This window comes from Salmo salar, chromosome ssa10 (assembly GCF_905237065.1).
Source record: "Salmo salar chromosome ssa10, Ssal_v3.1, whole genome shotgun sequence".
Taxonomy (NCBI): domain Eukaryota; kingdom Metazoa; phylum Chordata; class Actinopteri; order Salmoniformes; family Salmonidae; genus Salmo; species Salmo salar.
The window spans coordinates 103,412,043-103,434,481 of record NC_059451.1 but is presented as its reverse complement, the minus strand read 5'-3'; the positions used below and the strand labels follow the sequence as shown (position 1 = coordinate 103,434,481).

Sequence of the window (22,439 nt, the reverse complement as noted above, 5' to 3'; positions counted from 1 at the left end):
GGGCCAAGAACAGAGCCCTGGGGGACACCAGTGGTGAGAGCACGTGGTGCGGAGACAGATTCTCGCCACGCCACCTGGTAGGAGCGACCTGTCAGGTAGGACGCAATCCAAGCGTGCGCGGTGCCGGAGATGCCCAGCTCGGAGAGGGTGGAGAGGAGGATCTGATGGTTCACAGTATCAAAGGCAGCAGATAGGTCTAGAAGGATGAGAGCAGAGGAGAGAGAGTTAGCTTTAGCAGTGCGGAGAGCCTCCGTGACACAGAGAAGAGCAGTCTCAGTTGAATGCCCAGTCTTGAAACCTGACTGATTAGGATCAAGAAGGTCATTCTGAGAGAGATAGCAAGAGAGCTGGCCAAGCACGGCGCGTTCAAGAGTTTTGGAGAGAAAGGAAAGAAGGGATACTGGCCTGTAGTTGTTGACATCGGAGGGATCGAGTGTAGGTTTTTTTCAGAAGGGGTGCAACTCTCGCTCTCTTGAAGACGGAAGGGACGTAGCCAGCGGTCAAGGATGCGTTGATGAGCGAGGTGAGGTAGGGGAGAAGGTCTCCGGAAATGGTCTGGAGAAGAGAGGAGGGGATAGGGTCAAGTGGGCAGGTTGTTGGGCGGCCGGCCGTCACAAGACGCGAGAGTTCATCTGGAGAGAGAGGGGAGAAAGAGGTCAAAGCACAGGGTAGGGCAGTGTGAGCAGGACCAGCAGTGTCGTTTGACTTAGCAAGCGAGGATCGGATGTCGTCAACCTTCTTTTCAAAATGGTTGACGAAGTCATCCGCAGAGAGGGAGGAGGGGGGGGAGGAGGATTAAGGAGGGAGGAGAAGGTAGCAAAGAGCTTCCTAGGGTTAGAGGCAGATGCTTGGAGTTTAGAGTGGTAGAAAGTGGCTTTAGCAGCAGAGACAGAAGAGGAAAATGTAGAGAGGAGGGAGTGAAAGGATGCCAGGTCCGCAGGGGAGGCGAGTTTTCCTCCATTTCCGCTCGGCTGCCCGGAGCCCTGTTCTGTGAGCTCGCAGTGAGTCGTCGAGCCACGGAGCAGGAGGGGAGGACCGAGCCGGCCTGGAGGATAGGGGACAGAGGAAATCAAAGGATGCAGAGAGGGAGGAGAGGAGGGTTGAGGAGGCAGAATCAGGAGATAGGTTGGAGAAGGTTTGAGCAGAGGGAAGAGATGATAGGATGGAAGAGGAGAGAGTAGCGGGAGAGAGAGAGCGAAGGTTGGGACGGCGCAATACCATCCGAGTAGGGGGAGAGTGAGAAGTGTTGGATGAGAGCGAGAGGGAAAAGGATACAAGGTAGTGGTCGGAGACTTGGAGGGGAGTTGCAATGAGATTAGTGGAAGAACAGCATCTAGTAAAGATGAGGTCAAGCGTATTGCCTGCCTTGTGAGTAGGGGGGGAAGGTGAGAGGGTGAGGTCGAAAGAGGAGAGGAGTGGAAAGAAGGAGGCAGAGAGGAATGAGTCGAAGGTAGACGTGGGGAGGTTAAAGTCACCCAGAACTGTGAGAGGTGAGCCATCCTCAGGAAAGGAACTTATCAAGGCGTCAAGCTCATTGATGAACTCTCCAAGGGAACCTGGAGGGCGATAAATGATAAGGATGTTAAGCTTGAAAGGGCTGGTAACTGTGACAGCATGGAATTCAAATGAGGAGATAGACAGATGGGTCAGGGGAGAAAGAGAGAATGTCCACTTGGGAGAGATGAGGATTCCAGTGCCACCACCCCGCTGGCTCGATGCTCTAGGGGTATGCGAGAACACGTAGTCAGACGAGGAGAGAGCAGTAGGAGTAGCAGTGTTATCTGTGGTGATCCATGTTTCCGTCAGCGCCAGGAAGTCTAGGGACTGGAGGGTAGCATAGGCTGAGATGAACTCAGCCTTGTTGGCCGCAGACCGGCAGTTCCAGAGGCTGCCGGAGACCTGGAACTCCACGTGGGTCGTGCGCGCTGGGACCACCAGGTTAGAGCGGCAGCGGCCACGCGGTGTGGAGCGTTTGTATGGCCTGTGCAGAGGAGAGAGAACAGGGATAGGCGGACACATAGTAGACAAGCTACAGAAGAGGCTACGCTAATGCAAATGAGATTGGAGTGACAAGTGGACTACACGTCTCGAATGTACAGGAAGTTAAGCTTACGTTGCAAAAATGTTATTGACTAAAATGATACAGTACTGCTGGCTGGTGGAGTAGGCTAGCTAGCAGTGGCTGCGTTGTTGACTTTGAACGTGTAGCTGGCTAGGTAACCTCGGTAGTTTCAGTACTACACCTTGTCATGATACAAAGCAACTTTGTAGCTAGCTAGCTAACATAACACTAATCAAGACGTTCCTTGTAGTGTATTTAGTTTCAACAATGCTGCTCGTCGGTAATAGTTGGCTAGGTTAGGAAAAATGGCGTCGCGGGGACGGAAATAGCTGGCTAGCTAACCTCGATGGCTGGCTAGCTAACAATTATCAATTAACAATTATCAAGCTATGACAAAGACAACTAGGTAGCTCGCTAGGTAACACTGCACTAGTCAAATCGTTCCGTTGTGAAGTATTAGTAACTACAGCGCTGCTAGTCGGTAACGGATGGCTATCTGGCAGTGGGTTAATGATGACTAGGTGTGTTGAGTAAGTCTGGCGCCGCGTCGCGGCTGGCTAGCACACCTCGATAATACTCAAACTCAAGCTACACAATTATCTTAGATACAGAGACAGCACAGACAACTATGTAGCTGGCTAACTAACACTAACACCACACTAATTAAGTCGTTGCGTTGTAATGTAATAGTTTCTGCGGTGCTGTTAGTCGGTAGAAGTTGGCTAGCTAACAGTGATGACTAGCTAGCTAGCAGCTAGCAGTGTTGACTACGTTAGGAGGACGAAGATAGCTAGCCTCGATAATTACTCAGTTACTCTAAACTACACAATTATCTTTGATACAAAGACGGCTATGTAGCTAGCTAAGAAGAATTGCTCAGATCAAACAAATCAAGCCGTTGTAATGTAGCGAAGTGGAATATTACCTGTGGAGCGAAGCGTGGTGCGTATGATGTTGGGATGTTCTCTCCCATATGAACTGTATAAATGGTGTGTGTATGATGTTGGGATGTTCTCTCCCATATGAACTGTATAAATGGTGTGTGTGTATGATGTTGGGATGTTTTCTCCCATATGAACTGTATAAATGGTGTGTGTGTATGATGTTGGGATGTTCTCTCCCATATGAACTGTATAAATGGTGTGTGTATGATGTTGGGATGTTCTCTCCCATATGAACTGTATAAATGGTGTGTGTATGATGTTGGGATGTTCTCTCCCATATGAACTGTATAAATGGTGTGTGTGTATGATGTTGGGATGTTCTCTCCCATATGAACTGTATAAATGGTGTGTGTGTATGATGTTGGGATGTTTTCTCCCATATGAACTGTATAAATGGTGTGTGTGTATGATGTTGGGATGTTCTCTCCCATATGAACTGTATAAATGGTGTGTGTATGATGTTGGGATGTTTTCTCCCATATGAACTGTATAAATGGTGTGTGTATGATGTTGGGATGTTCTCTCCCATATGAACTGTATAAATGGTGTGTGTATGATGTTGGGATGTTCTCTCCCATATGAACTGTATAAATGGTGTGTGTATGATGTTGGGATGTTTTCTCCCATATGAACTGTATAAATGGTGTGTGTATGATGTTGGGATGTTCTCTCCCATATGAACTGTATATATGGTGTGTGTGTATGATGTTGGGATGTTCTCTCCCATATGAACTGTATAAATGGTGTGTGTGTATGATGTTGGGATGTTCTCTCCCATATGAACTGTATAAATTGTGTGTGTGTATGATGTTGGGATGTTCTCTCCCATATGAACTGTATAAATGGTGTGTGTATGATGTTGGGATGTTCTCTCCCATATGAACTGTATAAATGGTGTGTGTATGATGTTGGGATGTTCTCTCCCATATGAACTGTATAAATGGTGTGTGTATGATGTTGGGATGTTCTCTCCCATATGAACTGTATAAATGGTGTGTGTGTATGATGTTGGGATGTTCTCTCCCATATGAACTGTATAAATGGTGTGTGTATGATGTTGGGATGTTCTCTCCCATATGAACTGTATATATGGTGTGTGTGTATGATGTTGGGATGTTCTCTCCCATATGAACTGTATAAATGGTGTGTGTATGATGTTGGGATGTTCTCTCCCATATGAACTGTATAAATGGTGTGTGTATGATGTTGGGATGTTCTCTCCCATATGAACTGTATATATGGTGTGTGTGTATGATGTTGGGATGTTCTCTCCCATATGAACTGTATAAATGGTGTGTGTATGATGTTGGGATGTTCTCTCCCATATGAACTGTATAAATGGTGTGTGTATGATGTTGGGATGTTTTCTCCCATATGAACTGTATAAATGGTGTGTGTATGATGTTGGGATGTTCTCTCTCATATGAACTGTATAAATGGTGTGTGTATGATGTTGGGATGTTCTCTCCCATATGAACTGTATAAATGGTGTGTGTATGATGTTGGGATGTTCTCTCCCATATGAACTGTATAAATGGTGTGTGTGTATGATGTTGGGATGTTCTCTCCCATATGAACTGTATAAATGGTGTGTGTATGATGTTGGGATGTTTTCTCCCATATGAACTGTATAAATGGTGTGTGTGTATGATGTTGGGATGTTCTCTCCCATATGAACTGTATAAATGGTGTGTGTATGATGTTGGGATGTTCTCTCCCATATGAACTGTATAAATGGTGTGTGTGTATGATGTTGGGATGTTCTCTCCCATATGAACTGTATAAATGGTGTGTGTATGATGTTGGGATGTTCTCTCCCATATGAACTGTATATATGGTGTGTGTATGATGTTGGGATGTTCTCTCCCATATGAACTGTATAAATGGTGTGTGTATGATGTTGGGATGTTTTCTCCCATATGAACTGTATAAATGGTGTGTGTATGATGTTGGGATGTTCTCTCCCATATGAACTGTATAAATGGTGTGTGTATGATGTTGGGATGTTCTCTCCCATATGAACTGTATAAATGGTGTGTGTATGATGTTGGGATGTTCTCTCCCATATGAACTGTATAAATGGTGTGTGTATGATGTTGGGATGTTTTCTCCCATATGAACTGTATAAATGGTGTGTGTATGATGTTGGGATGTTCTCTCCCATATGAACTGTATAAATGGTGTGTGTGTATGATGTTGGGATGTTCTCTCCCATATGAACTGTATAAATGGTGTGTGTATGATGTTGGGATGTTCTCTCCCATATGAACTGTATAAATGGTGTGTGTATGATGTTGGGATGTTCTCTCCCATATGAACTGTATAAATGGTGTGTGTGTATGATGTTGGGATGTTTTCTCCCATATGAACTGTATAAATGGTGTGTGTATGATGTTGGGATGTTCTCTCCCATATGAACTGTATAAATGGTGTGTGTGTATGATGTTGGGATGTTCTCTCTCATATGAACTGTATAAATGGTGTGTGTGTATGATGTTGGGATGTTCTCTCCCATATGAACTGTATAAATGGTGTGTGTGTATGATGTTGGGATGTTCTCTCCCATATGAACTGTATAAATGGTGTGTGTGTATGATGTTGGGATGTTCTCTCTCATATGAACTGTATAAATGGTGTGTGTATGATGTTGGGATGTTTTCTCCCATATGAACTGTATAAATGGTGTGTGTGTATGATGTTGGGATGTTCTCTCCCATATGAACTGTATAAATGGTGTGTGTATGATGTTGGGATGTTCTCTCCCATATGAACTGTATAAATGGTGTGTGTATGATGTTGGGATGTTCTCTCCCATATGAACTGTATATATGGTGTGTGTATGATGTTGGGATGTTCTCTCCCATATGAACTGTATAAATGGTGTGTGTATGATGTTGGGATGTTTTCTCCCATATGAACTGTATACATGGTGTGTGTATGATGTTGGGATGTTCTCTCCCATATGAACTGTATACATGGTGTGTGTATGATGTTGGGATGTTTTCTCCCCAGGCTTGTTGATGACAGGTGTGTGGTGCAGCCCGATGCAGGAGACCTGGCCAATCCGCCCAAAAAGTTCAGAGGTGAGTGGGAGGAGTCTGACCAGCTGCACAACCACATAGGTCACCTAGACTCAAGGGACACGCTGCCGTTCAAATTAGTATGTATTAGTAAGCCTTTTGTGAAATAACACTTGCACTTCACTTTTCTTTCCCCCTTACTAGTTCTGACTTTGCTGATAGCGACTTTATTGAGGAAATGTACTTACTAGGACTGAGCTATATGGTTCCCTCACCTAGCTGTTGTAAGATTAATACACTAACTGTAAGTCTCTCTGCATAGGATCGTCTGCTAAATTACTAATATATAAAAAATGTATGTTTGATTCATGTATGTATTCCTCTCACTCTCTAACACTCCTCCCTCCCTGTTTCTATTTCTTAATATCTTTCTACATTTTTTTCCTCCGCATTTCTTTCTTCCTCTCCATATCTCTGTCTCTCTCTCCAGACTGCCTGTTCAAGGTGTGTCCGATGAACAGGTACTCAGCTCAGAAGCAGTTCTGGAAGGCCAAACAGGGCAAACAAGGCAACAACAACACACAAGAAGACCTATTCAAGAAGTTACAGGTATAACCTGTCTGCAAGTCCTAGTCTTCTTCATTCACAGTCCTGGGCAAGGCAACCACAGGGAGTGCAGGATTTTGATCCATCCTACCACTAACACAAACGATTCACCGAATCAAGGGCTTAATCATTACTATAGTTAATTAGTCAAATCGAGTATTAGTGCTGGGCTGGAACAACAGCCTGCACACCCTGTAGGTCCCCAGGACCTGGAGCGAAAAGCACTGCTTAAAAGGGTCAATGAGCAATTGAAACAATATCAAGGCGTTCTTCCAGCCACTGTGTCGGTAAAAAGCTGAGGGATGGGGCTGGAGATGTGTAACCACTCTCAAATTCATTGACAGAGCTATGGATGCAAGGACTGAACCTCCATGATATCAAAATGATCATTTTAACCATGTTTTGAGGCTATACAGTGCTTGTTTACATTTACTTTGTACAACAAACGTATATTTTGTGTTCTGATTGGGTACGTCAGTTAAACGATGGCATTGAGGCATTTCTAAGTTAAGATTCAATGGGTACATCAAAAAATGGATGTAGAAACTGCTGATTGCCCCTTTTTTCTTTAAGCCAACCAAGATCAGTTTGAGCAAGCCGAGGCACAGAATCACTTATCTTGATCACATAAGTAGTCATTTGAAATGCAAGGTGTTTAGACCAGTGACTCTGCACAATATGACAGCAATGTAATCAGTCCCAAACATGTTTTCGTTCATGTCCCAGCATGCAGCAGAACTGGAACAGAAGCAGAATGAGACGGAGAATAAGAAGCTGCTGGGAGAGGTGGTAAAGTACAGTAACGTCATTCAGGTAAAAGCCAACTACAGACAACTCTTATCAGAGGCTATATCTCTGTTTGCGTTGTGCCAGGAACCTTGTGTTTGTTTTCACTTGGTCACCAAGGCTGCCTTTCTGTTTGTAGTCTGGCCTCTAGTGCCTCACATTGCCATTGAGGCAATTTGTCAGCCTAAATGATGAATGGCACAGAGTAATTTAAGCTTGTATCCATTTTCAATATTCAATTTAGTGCAGGTTTGTTCTGTATGGTTTCCCAAGGTTTGTGGCCTCTAACTGTGGTTTAAACAGTCGTATTAAAATAAGTGTTTTGGTCAGGTCCAGTCTTTTGCTGTTAAAAGATAGAGCTTTTTTTCATGTTTTGATCTGTGTGCTTCTTTCATGCTAAAGCCAATATTTAAATTACCTGTCCTGAAATGGAAAAAAATAAAATAATATATAATATATATATATATATATATATATATATATATATATATATATATATATATATATAATTTCAGTAATGTTCTTATCCCAAGCGGAAGCTAAATTGAAAGGCTTTTGAGGTCAATTCCAAATAAAGTAAATTCTGAGCTCATAAGGAATTGGTCTGATGATTTTGAATTGGTGAAATGAAATGATGAACTTGCCTTACATCTCACTTTAATAAAAAAAAAAAGAGTACCAATTTCTTTCGGTAACTGTTTCATAGCAATAAAGAAATGTGATTGGTTAAGATTGGAGTTAGGTGTTTGGGTGGGATTCGAACCATGGACCTTGTGTAAGATGTGTCCTTGTGAATCGGCGCCATTTATTTTCCCCTCAGCTTCTGCATATAAAGAGTAACAAGTACTTGACGGTGAACAAGCGTCTGCCAGCGCTGCTGGAGAAGAACGCCATGCGTGTGTCTCTGGACCCAGCCGGTAATGAGGGCTCCTGGTTCTACATCCAGCCCTTCTGGAAACTCCGCAGCGAGGGGGATAACGTAGGTACCCCTGTTTAGTGCTGATCTTGGTTCAAGGCCCCCCTGTCTATATAATCCTATTAATTATTATCTGAAAGGCAAAACTGATCCTAGATCAGCACTTTTACTGAGCTGCTTTATGAAAAGGGGCCCTGACCTGACTTGCTACAGGCCAGTGCTTTGAATGTACCCTGTAAATAGGGCCAGGAGTTTTTCCCGAACATGTGACCTGACGATGAAAAACTCCTAGCCCGATTTACCATAGATATGTTATGGTAAACCAAACCTCATGATGAACCTCAGGATTGTTAATTTATTTAAAGTTTTTAGGGGTCGTCTTAGTTTTGAACATTTCCTATTTTAATTAGATTGGTATTATGTTCAAGTAATGTCTAATCCTTCTGAAATGACTTGATTGGTTTTCTCCTTTCCTTTTGCTTTAGCATCCTATGGTGGAAGGTATTCTTCTTGTTTGTAGTGCATGGTGTGTGTGTGTTAGTCCATGAGACTTGCTGTGAAAGCATGTTAGCAATAGCCTTGCATGTAGACATTGAGCATTGAAAAACGTAAGTACGTGAGTGCATTTCCGCTAGTCTTCTACAATTTGCAATTTTTTCCCTTAAAGGGCCATTCCATCACTTTTCAACCTCATATTCATAATCTCCGTACCATACCAGTGTCTACATATGAGAAAACGTCGCTTTTCTATGTTCTGTGGTTAAAAAGATGACATCACATAGTGATTTTTCTAAACCTGCAGTTTCTTGCCCAAGGGAGGGTATTTTCTTGCTCCCCACGTCACCGGGAATATCATAGTGTATTTTTATGTTTAAATTTTTGTCATCATGTAGAACTTTTTCTTTTTTTCTACAAAACGTAGAAATGTGCAGTTTTCCATGACACTCTTATTGTGCTTGAGATAATGAAAATTAGGTTGAAAAGTGGTGGAGTTGCCCTTTAACTGTTATTGACTAACATTATCTGGAAGTTTTAGATTACAGCAATACTATAGATAGATTGATACACTACATGACCAAAAGTATGTGGACACCTGCTCGTAGAACATCTCATTCCAAATTGATGTGCGTTAATATGGAGTTGGTCCCTTCTTTGCTGCTATAACAGCCTCTACTCTTCTAGGAAGGCTTTCCACTAGATGTTGGAACATTGCTGCAGGGACTTGCTTCCATTCAGCCACAAGAGCATTAGTGAGGTCAGGCACTGATGTTGGGTGATCAGGTCTGGCTCGCAGTCGGCGTTCCAATTCATCCCAATAAATGGGGGTTGAGGTCAGGGCTCTGTACAGGCCAGTCTAGTTCTTCCACACCGATCTCGTCAAACCATTTCTGTATGGACCTCACTTTGTGCACGGGGGCATTGTCATGCTGAAACAGGAAAGGGCCTTCCCCAAACTGTTGGCAAAAAGTTGGAGGAACAGAATAATCTAGAATGTCATTGTATGCTGTAGTGTTAAGATTTCCCTTCACTGGAACTAATGGGCCTAGTCCGAACCATGAAAACAGCCCCAGACCATTATTCTCCCTCCACCAAACTTTACAGTTGACGCTATGCATTTGGGCAGGTAGCGTTCTTCTGGCGTCCTCCAAACCAAGATTTGTCTGTCAGACTGGCAGATGGTGAAACATGATTCATCAGTCCAGAGAACGCGTTTCCACTGCTCCAGAGTCCAATGGCAGCAAGCTTTACACCACTCCAGCTGATACTTGGCATTGCGCATGGTGATCTTAGGCTTGTGTGCGGATGCTCGGCCATGGAAACCTATTTTATTAAGCTCCAGAGGAGCAGCTATTATGCTGACGTTTATTATGCTGACGTTGCTTCGAGGCGGTTTGGAACTTGGTAGTGAGTGTTGCAACCAAGGGCAGGCCATTTTTATGCACTGTGTGCTTCATCACTGGGTGGTCCCGTTCTGTAAGCTTGTGGCCTACAACTTTTCGGCTGAGCCGGTGTTGCTCCTAGACGTTTCCACTTCACAATAACAACACTTACATTTGACCGGGGCAGCTCTAGCAGGGCAGAAATGTGATGAACTGACTTGTTTGAGCTCTTCAATAAGCCCATTCTACTGTCAATGTTTGTCTATGGAGATTGCATGGCTGTGCTAAATTTGTATACAGCTGTCAGCAATGGGTGTGGTTGAAATAGCCGAATCCACAAATTTGAAGGGGTGTCAACATACTTTTGTATAGATGCTACGTCATTATTGGAAAGGGGAGCCTTTAAGTACAATTCTTCTCCTGACCGTTTTTGTCAATTTACATTCTGTTTATTGCGATATGTGTTTTGAATGTAGAGTACAGTTTGAATGGAGATATTTGAGACTTTGGTGCACACAGGACAGTATACTGCATTCAGCGTTTCACGCTACCACACACATGGCTGGATGAATGAATGTCTCTACACTGTAAACCCCTACATGCTTCACTTCCTTCATTTGACCATGGTTTGTGATCATCTGCTATTGGAAATGATACACAGAATAAGCCCACTCACTCTATTTGCATTGTTGTGGGGAATGCTTATCTCTAGATGGATAGTTGCCCTTTGCATGGGACAAGTAGTGACTGTGGACCTTTGCTGTTTGAAGTGTGTCTCATACCTCTGTCCCATTGTCCTGTGATAGGTCCCATAGACATCTGCCTCATTTGTATCTCTTTTCTACTCTCACTCTACTCTACTTGTAATCATGTGTGTGCTAGTGTCTGAGCTGCTGTGGTTGGTCCCTAGGTGGTGGTGGGAGACAAGGTGGTCCTGATGCCCGTGAACGCAGGGCAGCCTCTCCACGCCAGCAACATTGAGCTGCTAGACAACCCCGGCTGCAAGGAGGTAAGAGCCATGAAACAATTTGATTAGAGCACTTACGATTTAAAAATGTATTGTGTGCATGGAAAACCGGTGCAGAAGGATGATGGCCATGTTGTGTCTGTCCCAGCCTGCCATCTCCAACAATTCCTGCGTTGTCGCATATTTTTTTTTTGTGGTATCCAATTGGTAGTTACAGTCTTGTCTCATCGCTCCCGTACGGACTTAGGAGAGGCGAAGGTCGCGAGCCGTGCGTCCTCTGAAACCCAACCAAGCCGCACTGCTTCTTGACACAATGCCCACTTAACCCGGAAGCCAGCCGCACCGATGTGTTGGAGGAAACACCGAACACCTGGCGACCGTGTCAGCGTGCACTGCGCCCGGCCCGCCACAGGAGTGCGATGGGACAAGGACATCCCTGCCGGCCAAACCTTCCCCTAACCCGGACGACGCTGGGCCAATTGTGCGCCGCCCCATTGGTCTCCCGGTCACGGCCGGCTGAGACAGAGCCTGGACTCGAACCCAGAATCTCAAGTGGCACAGCTAGCACTGCGATGCAGTGCCTTAGACCACTGCGCCACTCGGAAGGCCCCATTTGTCGCATATTTGAAGACTCCCAAAAAGCTGCTGGTCAGCACGTTTGTCTTTTTAAGTGCATAGGACTCATGAGATGCGAGTGGCAGTGGTTCGAATCCAGGTGGCGGTTCGAATCCAGGCATGTTTTTGTTTAGGCATGTCTTTATTTTCTATCCTGATCCTAACCCTTACCTACTTGCTAGTATGCCTGAACCTACTGTAAACCTACCCTAACCACTCGCTAGCATGCCGTAGCCTAACCTTATCCTAACCCTTAACCTTTAACCATAACGACTTGCTAACGCACCCATATCATAACATGCGTTTGGAAACCTACCAGGTTGCAGTAGGTATTGAGAACCTTAAGAATCTTGTCTAGTGGTAGCGCAGCAGACTACAGTCCATACGTCGTCCGGGGTTACCGTGTAGCTCAGTTGGTAGAGCATGGTGTTTGCAACTTTCCAACGCCAGGGTTGTGGGTTCGATTCCCACGGGGGACCAGTACGGAGAAAACATTTATGAAATGTATGCATTCACTACTGTAAGTTGCTCTGGATAAGAGCGTCTGCTAAATGACTAAAATGTTACAAATGCCACATCTGACCCTACTCTGTCTCTCTCCATCGGTCTCCCTCTCTACCTTCCGACTATCGCTGTCCATAAAAATAGTCCCTTCATGGTTGCAGAACCGGCATTATCGCAGGAATGGTAAACCAGCAGCTATCTTAGGCTCTGAAAAGACGTGTATAATTCAGGTATAGTCATGACAGTCCATTGGTCTTCTCTGCTCCTCTCCTTGGTTTTTCTACAGGTGAACGCTGTGAACTGCAACACTAGCTGGAAGGTCACTCTGTTCATGAAGTTCAGTGACTACAGAGAGGACGTCCTCAAAGGAGTCAGTGTTTTTATCTTACCTCTTCTACATGCTGTCCGCCTAATGTCCTTCAGTGCAGACAGAGTCTTGAATGCAAATGTTGTTGATGGCGGGGCTCTCTGTTTTAGGTGAAAGAATTAATGCTTTCACATCCACATTTTAAAGTACAATTTTTTGATGCTTTACAAATAGTTATTATGGCATCATGATTATAATACTTAAATTATAAGAATTTATGCTCAGTTGATAACTAATGTCAAGTGTTACTTTAAAGTATTTTTTTTGTTTCTTAGCCCAAACAGCTAAACCATGTTGTCGTCTCGCAGGGTGATGTGGTGCGTCTGTTCCACGCCGAACAAGAGAAGTTCTTGACATGTGACGAATACAGGAATCAGCAGCACATCTTCCTCAGGACCACCCTGAGACAGTCTGCCACCTCTGCCACCAGCTCCAAAGCACTCTGGGAAATAGAGGTACCTACTGCACTATTTGCCTACTGCAATGGTTCCGTCCCAATTCTCCCACTGTGCACTCCTCCCCACACATGTATTGGTGTGGGTTAGTTTCCACCATATTTCTTACACCAGTCCTTTGCCTTTAATTTGAACAAAGTCAAGTGAACAAGTGTATACTTAGAACAGAGAATTGGGACAGAGCTAGAAGCACTTTCTCTGCTCAGATTATAGCTCCTGATTTTGTAGGACGAGTGGAAAAACCTGTTTTGATTAGGAAATTCCCCAGAGGGAGATTAAACAAGTGTCTTCCTCGTAAACAAATACATTACCTCATACTATGATGTTATTAATGGCGCTGAGTGATGTTGTGGACTCTTTCTTTGTTGATCAGTGGATTTTAAATGTGTTTCTCTCTATGGCAGGTTGTGCACTACGACCCCTGCAGAGGGGGTGCCGGCCAGTGGAACAGCCTGTTTCGCTTCAAACACCTGGCCACTGGGAACTACCTGGCTGCAGAGGTAGGCTGTTACTTTCTCCCCTCTTCTCTCTCTTTGACTGTGTGTCAAATGGATATCGTGGTTATCGGTTGTCTTTTCATTGTCTTTTGACTCTGCTGCTCAATTTGAATACTGTTCATTTAAATACTCTATTCATGAATGACTAATCTTGTACAGTAATACAGGATGTTGTTCACTTTCATTGCTTTTTTCATTTCCAAAAACCCACAATATAATACATTCCATGTAAGATAATACTTATCTTATCACATGATGGAATTTTTTTTACTAAATATGTGAAATTCCCAATGCTACCAAGTCATGTTTGAGTGTTTTCTGACTTGACTGATTGCCAGTGTGTGGGTGTTTTCCACTCCGGTTAACATCCTGCCACTGTTGGTTAATACCTACTTTACATAAAACTGAGAGAAATGCCAACAGACCACAATGCAGCTTTCTGTGTAGACTACTGTCTCTGTGTTGTCTCTTATGTCAGTCCTCCCTCTGTGGTCAGGCTGTAAGGGTGCTGGTCTAGAATCAGGTCCTCCCTGTCCATATAATCCTATTAATTATGATCTAAAATTAAACACTGATCCTATATCAGCAATCCGCTCTGAGATTCTTTGAATACTGTGTGCTTTAGCTAACTCTACTGATTACTCATGTATGGCATGAAAACTATCGTCCGAGGAGTTGGGATTTGGCTAGGCCTCTAGCTACAGACTGTTTCTGCACATTATACATCTACAATCAGGATTGTAGTGAGCAGATGTTGATGTTACAGATGTGCTGCAGATGGCAGTGTTCCCATTTTTATGGCCTAGTGATGGGTGTTCCGAGTCTTTATGGTGAACCACATAGATGGGCTACGTTCACCTAAAATGAGCCGTTCATTTGGTTCCTAAACGGCTCATTGTTCAGTAGCGCTTAGAAAAAAAACGGACAAATTTCACATTTCCTACCATTATGTCAGAATGTGAAATGGGAGTTCAAATACAATTTACCTGACGAAATTAGATTACTGTGAAATCACTGCACAATTGAGCGTGGACTATATTGTGGCTCTCTCCCCACTACCTATTGTTCCTGCAGTGAAAAATGACTATCTTCAGAGAATGTTTTTATCACTTATCTATAATCGTTGAGCTCAAAAGCAGGATGCCAATCAAGGAGCGAAATGAACAGCTCTTTCACATATGCGATTCGGTTCCCTAAGTTCATAAAAAATATCTGTTCAAAAAGAGCTATTCGTTCGCAAACGACCCATCACCATTATGGCCCTCTCGCTCTAATCTCCTTCATTGTGCTGTACAGGTGCAGCACTGCAAGGAGAATTTCCCGAAGGAGATAATAAAGTTAATCAAATCTGTCAACTTAATCACAATCAACAGACGGTTAATCTAGAAGAGTTTCTCAGACAATATTGGGAAGAGTGTGGTGTCTGAATAGTTGGCTGTGAGGAAATTGTTACCGTTGAAGTTGATGAAGAAAGTGATTGATTGACTAACTGACTTTCTTTTCTTTCTATAGATTAACCCTGATTTTCGGGATGAAAGTGTGGATTCTAAAGCAGAGGTGAATCAGGTTAGTGAAACACTCTTCTGGTTTTCATATTCCTGTCTAATGGACCTTAGTCTGGACCTCATTTCCACTGATTTCAACCACATGGTATATCTATGAGTATTCTGTTATGTGTGGTGTTTAACAATGCATGACCATGGTCTCTTTGATGAGATTTTACAAACAGTACTGCATAAAGGGTAGATCAAAAGCTTAGGGAACTGTGCATCCTCTGTGTTTCTGCTAAGAGAGCAACTTTGTGGGTGTGTTTCTCTGCAGTGATAGAGGGAGTGTACCTGTCAAACCCTGGGCCTCCTGCTGGGCCCTCTGTTCTCTCACGCTGGGCCCTCTGTTCTCTCACGCCACCTCAAACTCCTATTATGCAATACCTTTTCCTCTCTTACACTCACTAGCAAGAACAGATGCATCCGCTCACATGCAAACTCTCTTCCATTCTTTCCTCTCTCTCTATTTTTATCTTTCTCTCTCTCACACATGCACGCGCACACATACTCACAACATACACAACCAGGGGTTGGAACCAAAATTATTTTCCAATCGTTTCGTTCTGAACAGAACCACTTTTTTTTTTTTTTTTTCTTCTCCGTTCTACAGTTCCGAGCAGAAAAAAAGTATTGGTTTATATCATTCCTTTTTTCACCTTTTTTTTTGCTCATTAAATTAATTCACCAATCCAGTGTGGATAGAGCAGGCAAGCTAGTTATTTACAGGCGTGATGGACAGACAAGTGTAGCCTATGGCACAAGATGCTACTGAAGCTTTGCAGGTGGGGAGAGAGCCAGAGAGGGTTGAAGAGGAGGCTTGAAGCGCTGGACATCTTGTTATGACATGCATTATATAATTATGTCCACAGAATTCTACCTAGGAGGAGTGGCTTCTATGGAGGAACTTTTAAATGGCCTTTGAGCTAGCTAGCTATTTTTGTAGTTAAGTGAAACTGATAACTCGGCCTATAGTATCCTTAACTAGCATTGAAGAAATGTATCCATTCTTCTCTATCTAATAAAAAATATTCTCCCTATCTTCTGAATTACGCTTGTAATGTCAGTACAGTAGCCTATGCTACGAAGGGGGAAGGGGCAGGTTGCCTAAACATGCACACACACTGGCAAAGATCTTTAAAGATCTTTAACTTGCAGGCAGACACTGGAATATGTTTCTGAGTGACAGAGGGAGGACTTTGCATAAGCGCTTTGTTGTTATTTTGTGGGACTAGAAAATGCCTGGAATGTTATTAACCGGTACCCACGCTTTTAAACTAACGGTTCTGTTCTGGTATAGTATGGATCACTTTAATTCCAGGTTCCATTTCGCTTCCTTAAAAATGTCATTATTTTCCAGTTTTCTGTTCTTGTCCAACTGCTGTACACAATGTAGACAATGTACAAACTCTATTTCAATTCAGATTTTCCTCCTCTTGCCGACCTTCTGCATTGGTATTCTGCCTCCGCTCACACAAGAACACAAACTCGTCTCAGACACTCAGTGGGCCCCTTATATAACGTCTGATTGTGGGGGTGCTCTTTGAGAGAGCGAGATAGAGGAGGGCAGACAGACGTGCTGTCTGCTCTGCTGTTCTGTACTGCTGGATGGTGTGAGTCACCCAGAAGAGGTGATAAGGCACAGGGTGGCTCAGAGGAGCTCTTTCCCATTGACATGCATAGAGCACTGCAGTGGTTAACCCTCCCAAGACTGGCCAATTATCTGTCTACAGCATCCACACAGTGCAATCCAAACCTCATCCACTATCTTTGAATCTGTGGCACAGGTGTATTGATATTAGCATTGAGAACGCTTTAGTTGCAAGAACTTTGGTATCCATCTTTGTGTGTCTGCTGATTGTCTGTGTCTATCTATCAATCTGTCTGTCTGCAGACGGAGACAGATACAGCGTACTCCAAGAGGAAGCGTCAGGCTGCAGAGAAGATTGCCTGCACCCTGGTGTCTGTGCCCCATGGCAACGACATCGCCTCTCTGTTTGAGCTGGACGCCACCACGCTTCAGATGGCTGACTGTCTGGTGCCCAGGTCAGAGAATGGCCCCTAAAACACATTTTAAAATATCTAAAACACTGAAAACATTTAAAGGACTCTTGGAAGAGATCTCAAATACATCCTAAGAAACAATATACACACTCAAAACTAGTGCAAAGAGATGTGTCTTTTGAGGTGGGTTAGAACTAGGTTGAATATTTTCCTATTGAAAACTACAACTCCGAACAGCGTCCCACAGTTCGTTCTTCATTTGATTGACAGGATTTCTCTCTAGAGAAACGGAGCATTGAGCTCACAAAAAAAAAAAAACTAAATTGAATTCAGGTAATTGAACCGATGAAATTTCAGTTAATCGCTCAGCACTACTCAAAACACACTTCAAACACACTGTGCCTTCCCTCAGGAACTCGTACGTACGGCTGAGACACCTATGTACCAACACCTGGGTGAGCAGCACCAACTTCCCCATCGACGCTGAGGAGGAGCGCCCCGTCATGCTCAAGGTCCAATACTACACCCCTGCTGTTTAAGTTCCACTTAAAATGTTGTGCTTATCACAATGTAGTCAACCTTTTCCCCCAAACCTTTTCAACATTGTAAGTCCCTATTAGACACAGGGTTGATTCTGGTGTTTGGAGGGATTGTTGTTGAGTCTATAGGCCTACAGTACACATGAGTAGTTCATTTCATACTGAATTCCCTCGACCCACAGATTGGCACGTGCCCTACAAAGGAGGACAAGGAGGCATTTGCTATTGTCTCTGTACCCCTGTTTGAGGTCCGAGACCTGGACTTTGCCAACGATGCCAACAAGGTCCTGGAGTCGACCGTGAAGAAGCTGCAGAATGGCAACATTGCTCAGAACGAGAGGAGGTACAGCACAGTCCTGCTGACACAACCAAGACATCCTGGTTGTGTCTGGAAATGTTGCTTGCCAGCAAATCCTTGCTTCCTCCTTACTTGTTTTTTAAATTCCTTGCTCCTCTCTCAAAGCACATTTGAGGTGGTCGAGGGAGCCAAATCGAGGAAACAAGGACAGAGAAAGCAAGGATTTGACGGCCAGTAACATTGTTAGACAGTGCAGTGCAAGTGAAAAGCTCCTGTGTAGTATACAACGTGATAGAGTCCGTATCGGAGCTACAGTATGTCCCCTAGTGACACAGCCAACAGGGTTACGCTGTTTATTTGGTGCAATACTATGTAATTCAATCTGTTTTCAATGAGTATTTTTATTGCATGTATTCATTTCCTCATTCTCTGTGGAATCTCTATGTCCACAATAACTGTCTCTCAGACAGATGTGTTCTGTGTAATTAACTAATGTTCTTTTTGCGGCCCGTGTTTCCCAGGTTTGTGACCAAGCTGTTGGAGGACCTGATCTTCTTTGTGTGCGAGGTCCCCAACAACGGTCAGGACGTGCTGTCTGTGGTCATCTCCAACCCCAACAGGGAAAGGCAGAAACTAATGAGGGAACAGAACATTCTAGCCCAGGTCAGCTCACTCATACACACACTCTCCCAGAATATCACCTAAAGGAGTATCTTCTAGCTGTGGTCTTGAGTCTGGTTCTGCGTTGGCCGGTTCCTGTGCTGTCTGGCATTGTCATAACAAATATATTGGGTAATGATGACAAAGAGAAGCTTTTTGTATCTTACAAACACTGTTAAATTGAGCTACAAGTGTGCAGATTTATTTTGACTTCATAGACGTATTGGCTAACGCAGAAACAGACTGGCACCCAAGCTAGAAGGTGAATTCCACTGTCTCCTTCCAATGGCCATTACACTGTGACTTATTAGAGTGCAGAAAGCAGGCTCCCTCTGATCACAGTAATTGAAGGTATTAATAATTCAAGTAAATTCTGCCTAAGGCTGTGCTAATAGCATTGTCATAGCATTGTTAGTGGTAATGATGCTGGCAGTGGTAATTACTGTGGGATGATACGGACAACAAAAGAATCACAATCATCAAGTCATTTTGTCTGATCTCTTCTCTCTTCTGCTGTCTGCTTTCTCCAGATTTTTGGTATTCTGAAGGCTCCATTCACGGACCAGGGGGAGGGTCCCATGCTGAAGCTGGAGGACTTGGGGGACCAGCGCTACGCTCCCTTTAAGTACATGCTGCAGCTGTGCTACCGGGTGCTGCGCCACTCCCAACAGGACTACCGCAAGAACCAGGCTAGTAGCACTGTAGCTTTGTCCAACTCGCAACCCTGACTCTATCTTGGTCAATAAGATCAATAACCGTATGTTATATAATTAAGCAATTCAGCCGGAGGGGGTGTGGTATATGGTCAATATACCACAGCTAAGGGCTGTGTCCAGGCACTCTGCAACGCATCGTGCATAAGAACAGCCTTTAGCCGTGGTATACTGGCTATATACCATAACCCCCCTGAGGTGCCTTATTGCTATTATAAACTGGTTACCAACATAATTAAAGCAGCAAAAATAAATATTTTGTCATACCTGTGGTATACGGTCTGATATACCACGACTGTCAGCCAATCAGCATTCAGGGCTCGAACCACCCAGTTTATAATATAAGCTTATATGTAGGCAGTCGTGTATGTGAATGATGAAGATCCATTGTATGCTGGTTGAAGTATCTCAAGCAGAACCTCTTAATCAGCCAACCCATCACAACAGGGTCATGTTCATTCACTTTTTTTTGTATTGTTGGTAAAGTAAGCATTTCACGGTCAAGTCTACACCTTTTGTATTCAGTACATGTGACAAAAATTTTGATTGATTTGAAAACAAATTGCAATGGTGCGAGCGTTTGTTATTGGACAAGTCCATATACACAATCCAGATGTATTCCTATAATGGTATCCATTTCGACTAACTGGTCTCCTTCTGCCCTCCAGGAGTACATAGCCAAGAAGTTCTCCATCATGCAGTCTCAGATCGGTTATGAGATCCTGGCGGAGGACACCATTACAGCTCTGCTCCACAACAACCGCAAGCTGCTGGAGAAACACATCACAGCCAAGGAGATTGAGACCTTCGTCAAACTGCTGCGACGCAACCGAGAGCCCAGGTCAGGACAGAGCAGGGAGGAGGAATGAATACTATACCTAATATAAACCGAGAGTCCAGGTCAGGACAGAGCAGAGCAGGGAGGAGGAATGAATACTATACCTAATATAAACCGAGAGCCCAGGTCAGGACAGAGCAGAGCAGGGAGGAGGAATGAATACTATACCTAATATAAACCGAGAGCCCAGGTCAGGACAGAGCAGAGCAGGGAGGAGGAATGAATACTATACCTAATATAAACCGAGAGTCCAGGTCAGGACAGAGCAGAGCAGGGAGGAGGAATGAATACTATACCTAATATAAACCGAGAGCCCAGGTCAGGACAGAGCAGAGCAGGGAGGAGGAATGAATACTACACCTAACACACATTATAAACTGGATGGTTCAAGCACTGAATGCTGATTGGCTGAAAGTCGTGGTATAACAGACCGTATATCACGGTTATGACAAAATATATATTTGTACTGTTCAAATAATGTTGGTAACCAGTTTATAATTGTAATAAGGCACCTCGGGGGTATATGGCCAATATACCACAGCTAAGGGCTGTATCCAGGCACTCTGCGTTTCGTCGTGCTAAGAACAGTCCTTACCCGTGATATATTGGCCATATACCATGCCCCCTTGGGCCTTATTGCTTAATTCTAACATGCATATGACACACACACACACCCACACACATTTGATCCACAAATAGATATGCACACTGGGGCTATAAAGAACAATGTGCCACACAAACAAAAAACCTATGTATATTACACTATATTTGTGTTGCCTATATTTATTAGGTATTGTTTGGTAAGCCACTGTACTGGGTTCAATGTCTTTGAGCAGATTTAGTCCAATACGTTTGGTTGTCCTCTTCTGTCCAATCAGGTTCCTGGACTATCTGTCAGACCTGTGTGTGTCCAATAAGACGGCCATTCCAGTGACACAGGAGCTCATCTGTAAATTCATGCTGAACTCCGCCAATGCTGACATCCTCATCCAGACCAAGTGAGTCTCTCTCACACACACACACACACACACACACACACACACACACACACGCCTGTGCTCTCTTCCTAACACTGGTGGCCAGGTTTTCAGATTGGGGACTGATGTTTGACCTGGCTGTGCTATACACTAGAAGTTCACAATCACATAAGCTGGTACGTCTGTGTAAAAAGGCACAGCATGGGTGAATGTCATTAAGCTGGTGAATGCAGATGTGCAAAGAGAAGTAGCAGATCTTGTGTGGTAGTGTATACGTGGGTGTGTGGTTGAGCTCCAGAGTGAAGAATGAATGCTTCTATTTCCTTCTCCCTCTCGCCTTCTCCTCCTCCTCCTCTTCCTCCCACCCAGACTAATCCCCAACACCGAGACATCCCTGGAGTCGTCCTTGCTGCTGGAGGACACAGAGGAGGAGGAGGTGTGGCTCTACTGGATCGACAGCCACAAGGAGCCGCACGGCAAGTCCATCCGCCACCTGGCCCAGGACGCCAAGGGCAACCACAAGCTGGACAGTGACATCATCACCTACTACAGGTACTAGACAGCTGCTGCAGCAAGGTGTTCTGGGGGTCTTTATTGGACTGGATGGCGAAACATTGGTTCTCCAATTTATTGATGTATCAAGTGTCCAACTTAGTTTCTGGTGCGTTAGGCAACAGTCCACCTTGTGTCTTCAGCTCAACTACCAAACATTTCACGTCATATTTCTATGACACACCTATGACACCTCTTTTCCGTGTATTTCCTCCTCCCCTTCCCCCTCCAGATACCAGCTCAACCTGTTTGCCAAGATGTGTCTGGACCGCCAGTACCTGGCCATCAACCGGTTGTCCAGCCAGCTGCCCGTGGAACTGATCCTGCGCTGCATGTTTGACGACTGCCTGCCCTACAACCTGCGCGCCTCCTTCTGCCGCCTCATGCTGCACATGCACGTAGACCGCGAGCCCCAGGAGGCCGTGGTGGCCGTGCGCTACGCCCGCCTCTGGACCGAGATCCCCTCCAAGATCACCATCCACGAGTGAGTGGTGGTGGGGGAGGTTTATGTGGCAATAGCATACTGTATCTGTAACTGGCACACCACCTGAAAGGAAACGGCCTCTGGTTAGAGATTTATCACAGATGAATTGCATCTTCAGTTTGCTGCATGTTTCATGCATCTAGGTAGCGAGAACACTTTCTTTTCTCTAGAGAAACATTGCAGTCAGATTTTCTAGGCTGAAGGTCTATTT

The 22,439-nt window shown here is 44.2% G+C and overlaps 1 protein-coding gene across 2 annotated transcripts in view; it reads left to right on the top strand.

Moving 5' to 3' along the window:
* Nucleotides 1-22,439, top strand: part of LOC100196824 (inositol 1,4,5-trisphosphate receptor type 2) — a 150,663-nt gene that overhangs the window by 20,132 nt on the left and 108,092 nt on the right. For both annotated transcript variants that reach the window (XM_014125393.2, XM_014125392.2), the window contains exons 2-19: nucleotides 6,019-6,089; nucleotides 6,517-6,635; nucleotides 7,359-7,445; nucleotides 8,239-8,397; nucleotides 11,125-11,223; nucleotides 12,587-12,670; nucleotides 12,976-13,122; nucleotides 13,527-13,622; nucleotides 15,132-15,185; nucleotides 17,058-17,209; nucleotides 17,580-17,679; nucleotides 17,889-18,049; nucleotides 18,526-18,667; nucleotides 19,195-19,353; nucleotides 20,046-20,218; nucleotides 21,094-21,213; nucleotides 21,562-21,744; nucleotides 21,977-22,228. In XM_014125393.2, coding sequence (XP_013980868.1) covers nucleotides 6,019-6,089; nucleotides 6,517-6,635; nucleotides 7,359-7,445; nucleotides 8,239-8,397; nucleotides 11,125-11,223; nucleotides 12,587-12,670; nucleotides 12,976-13,122; nucleotides 13,527-13,622; nucleotides 15,132-15,185; nucleotides 17,058-17,209; nucleotides 17,580-17,679; nucleotides 17,889-18,049; nucleotides 18,526-18,667; nucleotides 19,195-19,353; nucleotides 20,046-20,218; nucleotides 21,094-21,213; nucleotides 21,562-21,744; nucleotides 21,977-22,228 — 2,358 coding nt within the window. The remainder of the gene's footprint in view (nucleotides 1-6,018; nucleotides 6,090-6,516; nucleotides 6,636-7,358; nucleotides 7,446-8,238; nucleotides 8,398-11,124; nucleotides 11,224-12,586; nucleotides 12,671-12,975; nucleotides 13,123-13,526; nucleotides 13,623-15,131; nucleotides 15,186-17,057; nucleotides 17,210-17,579; nucleotides 17,680-17,888; nucleotides 18,050-18,525; nucleotides 18,668-19,194; nucleotides 19,354-20,045; nucleotides 20,219-21,093; nucleotides 21,214-21,561; nucleotides 21,745-21,976; nucleotides 22,229-22,439) is intronic.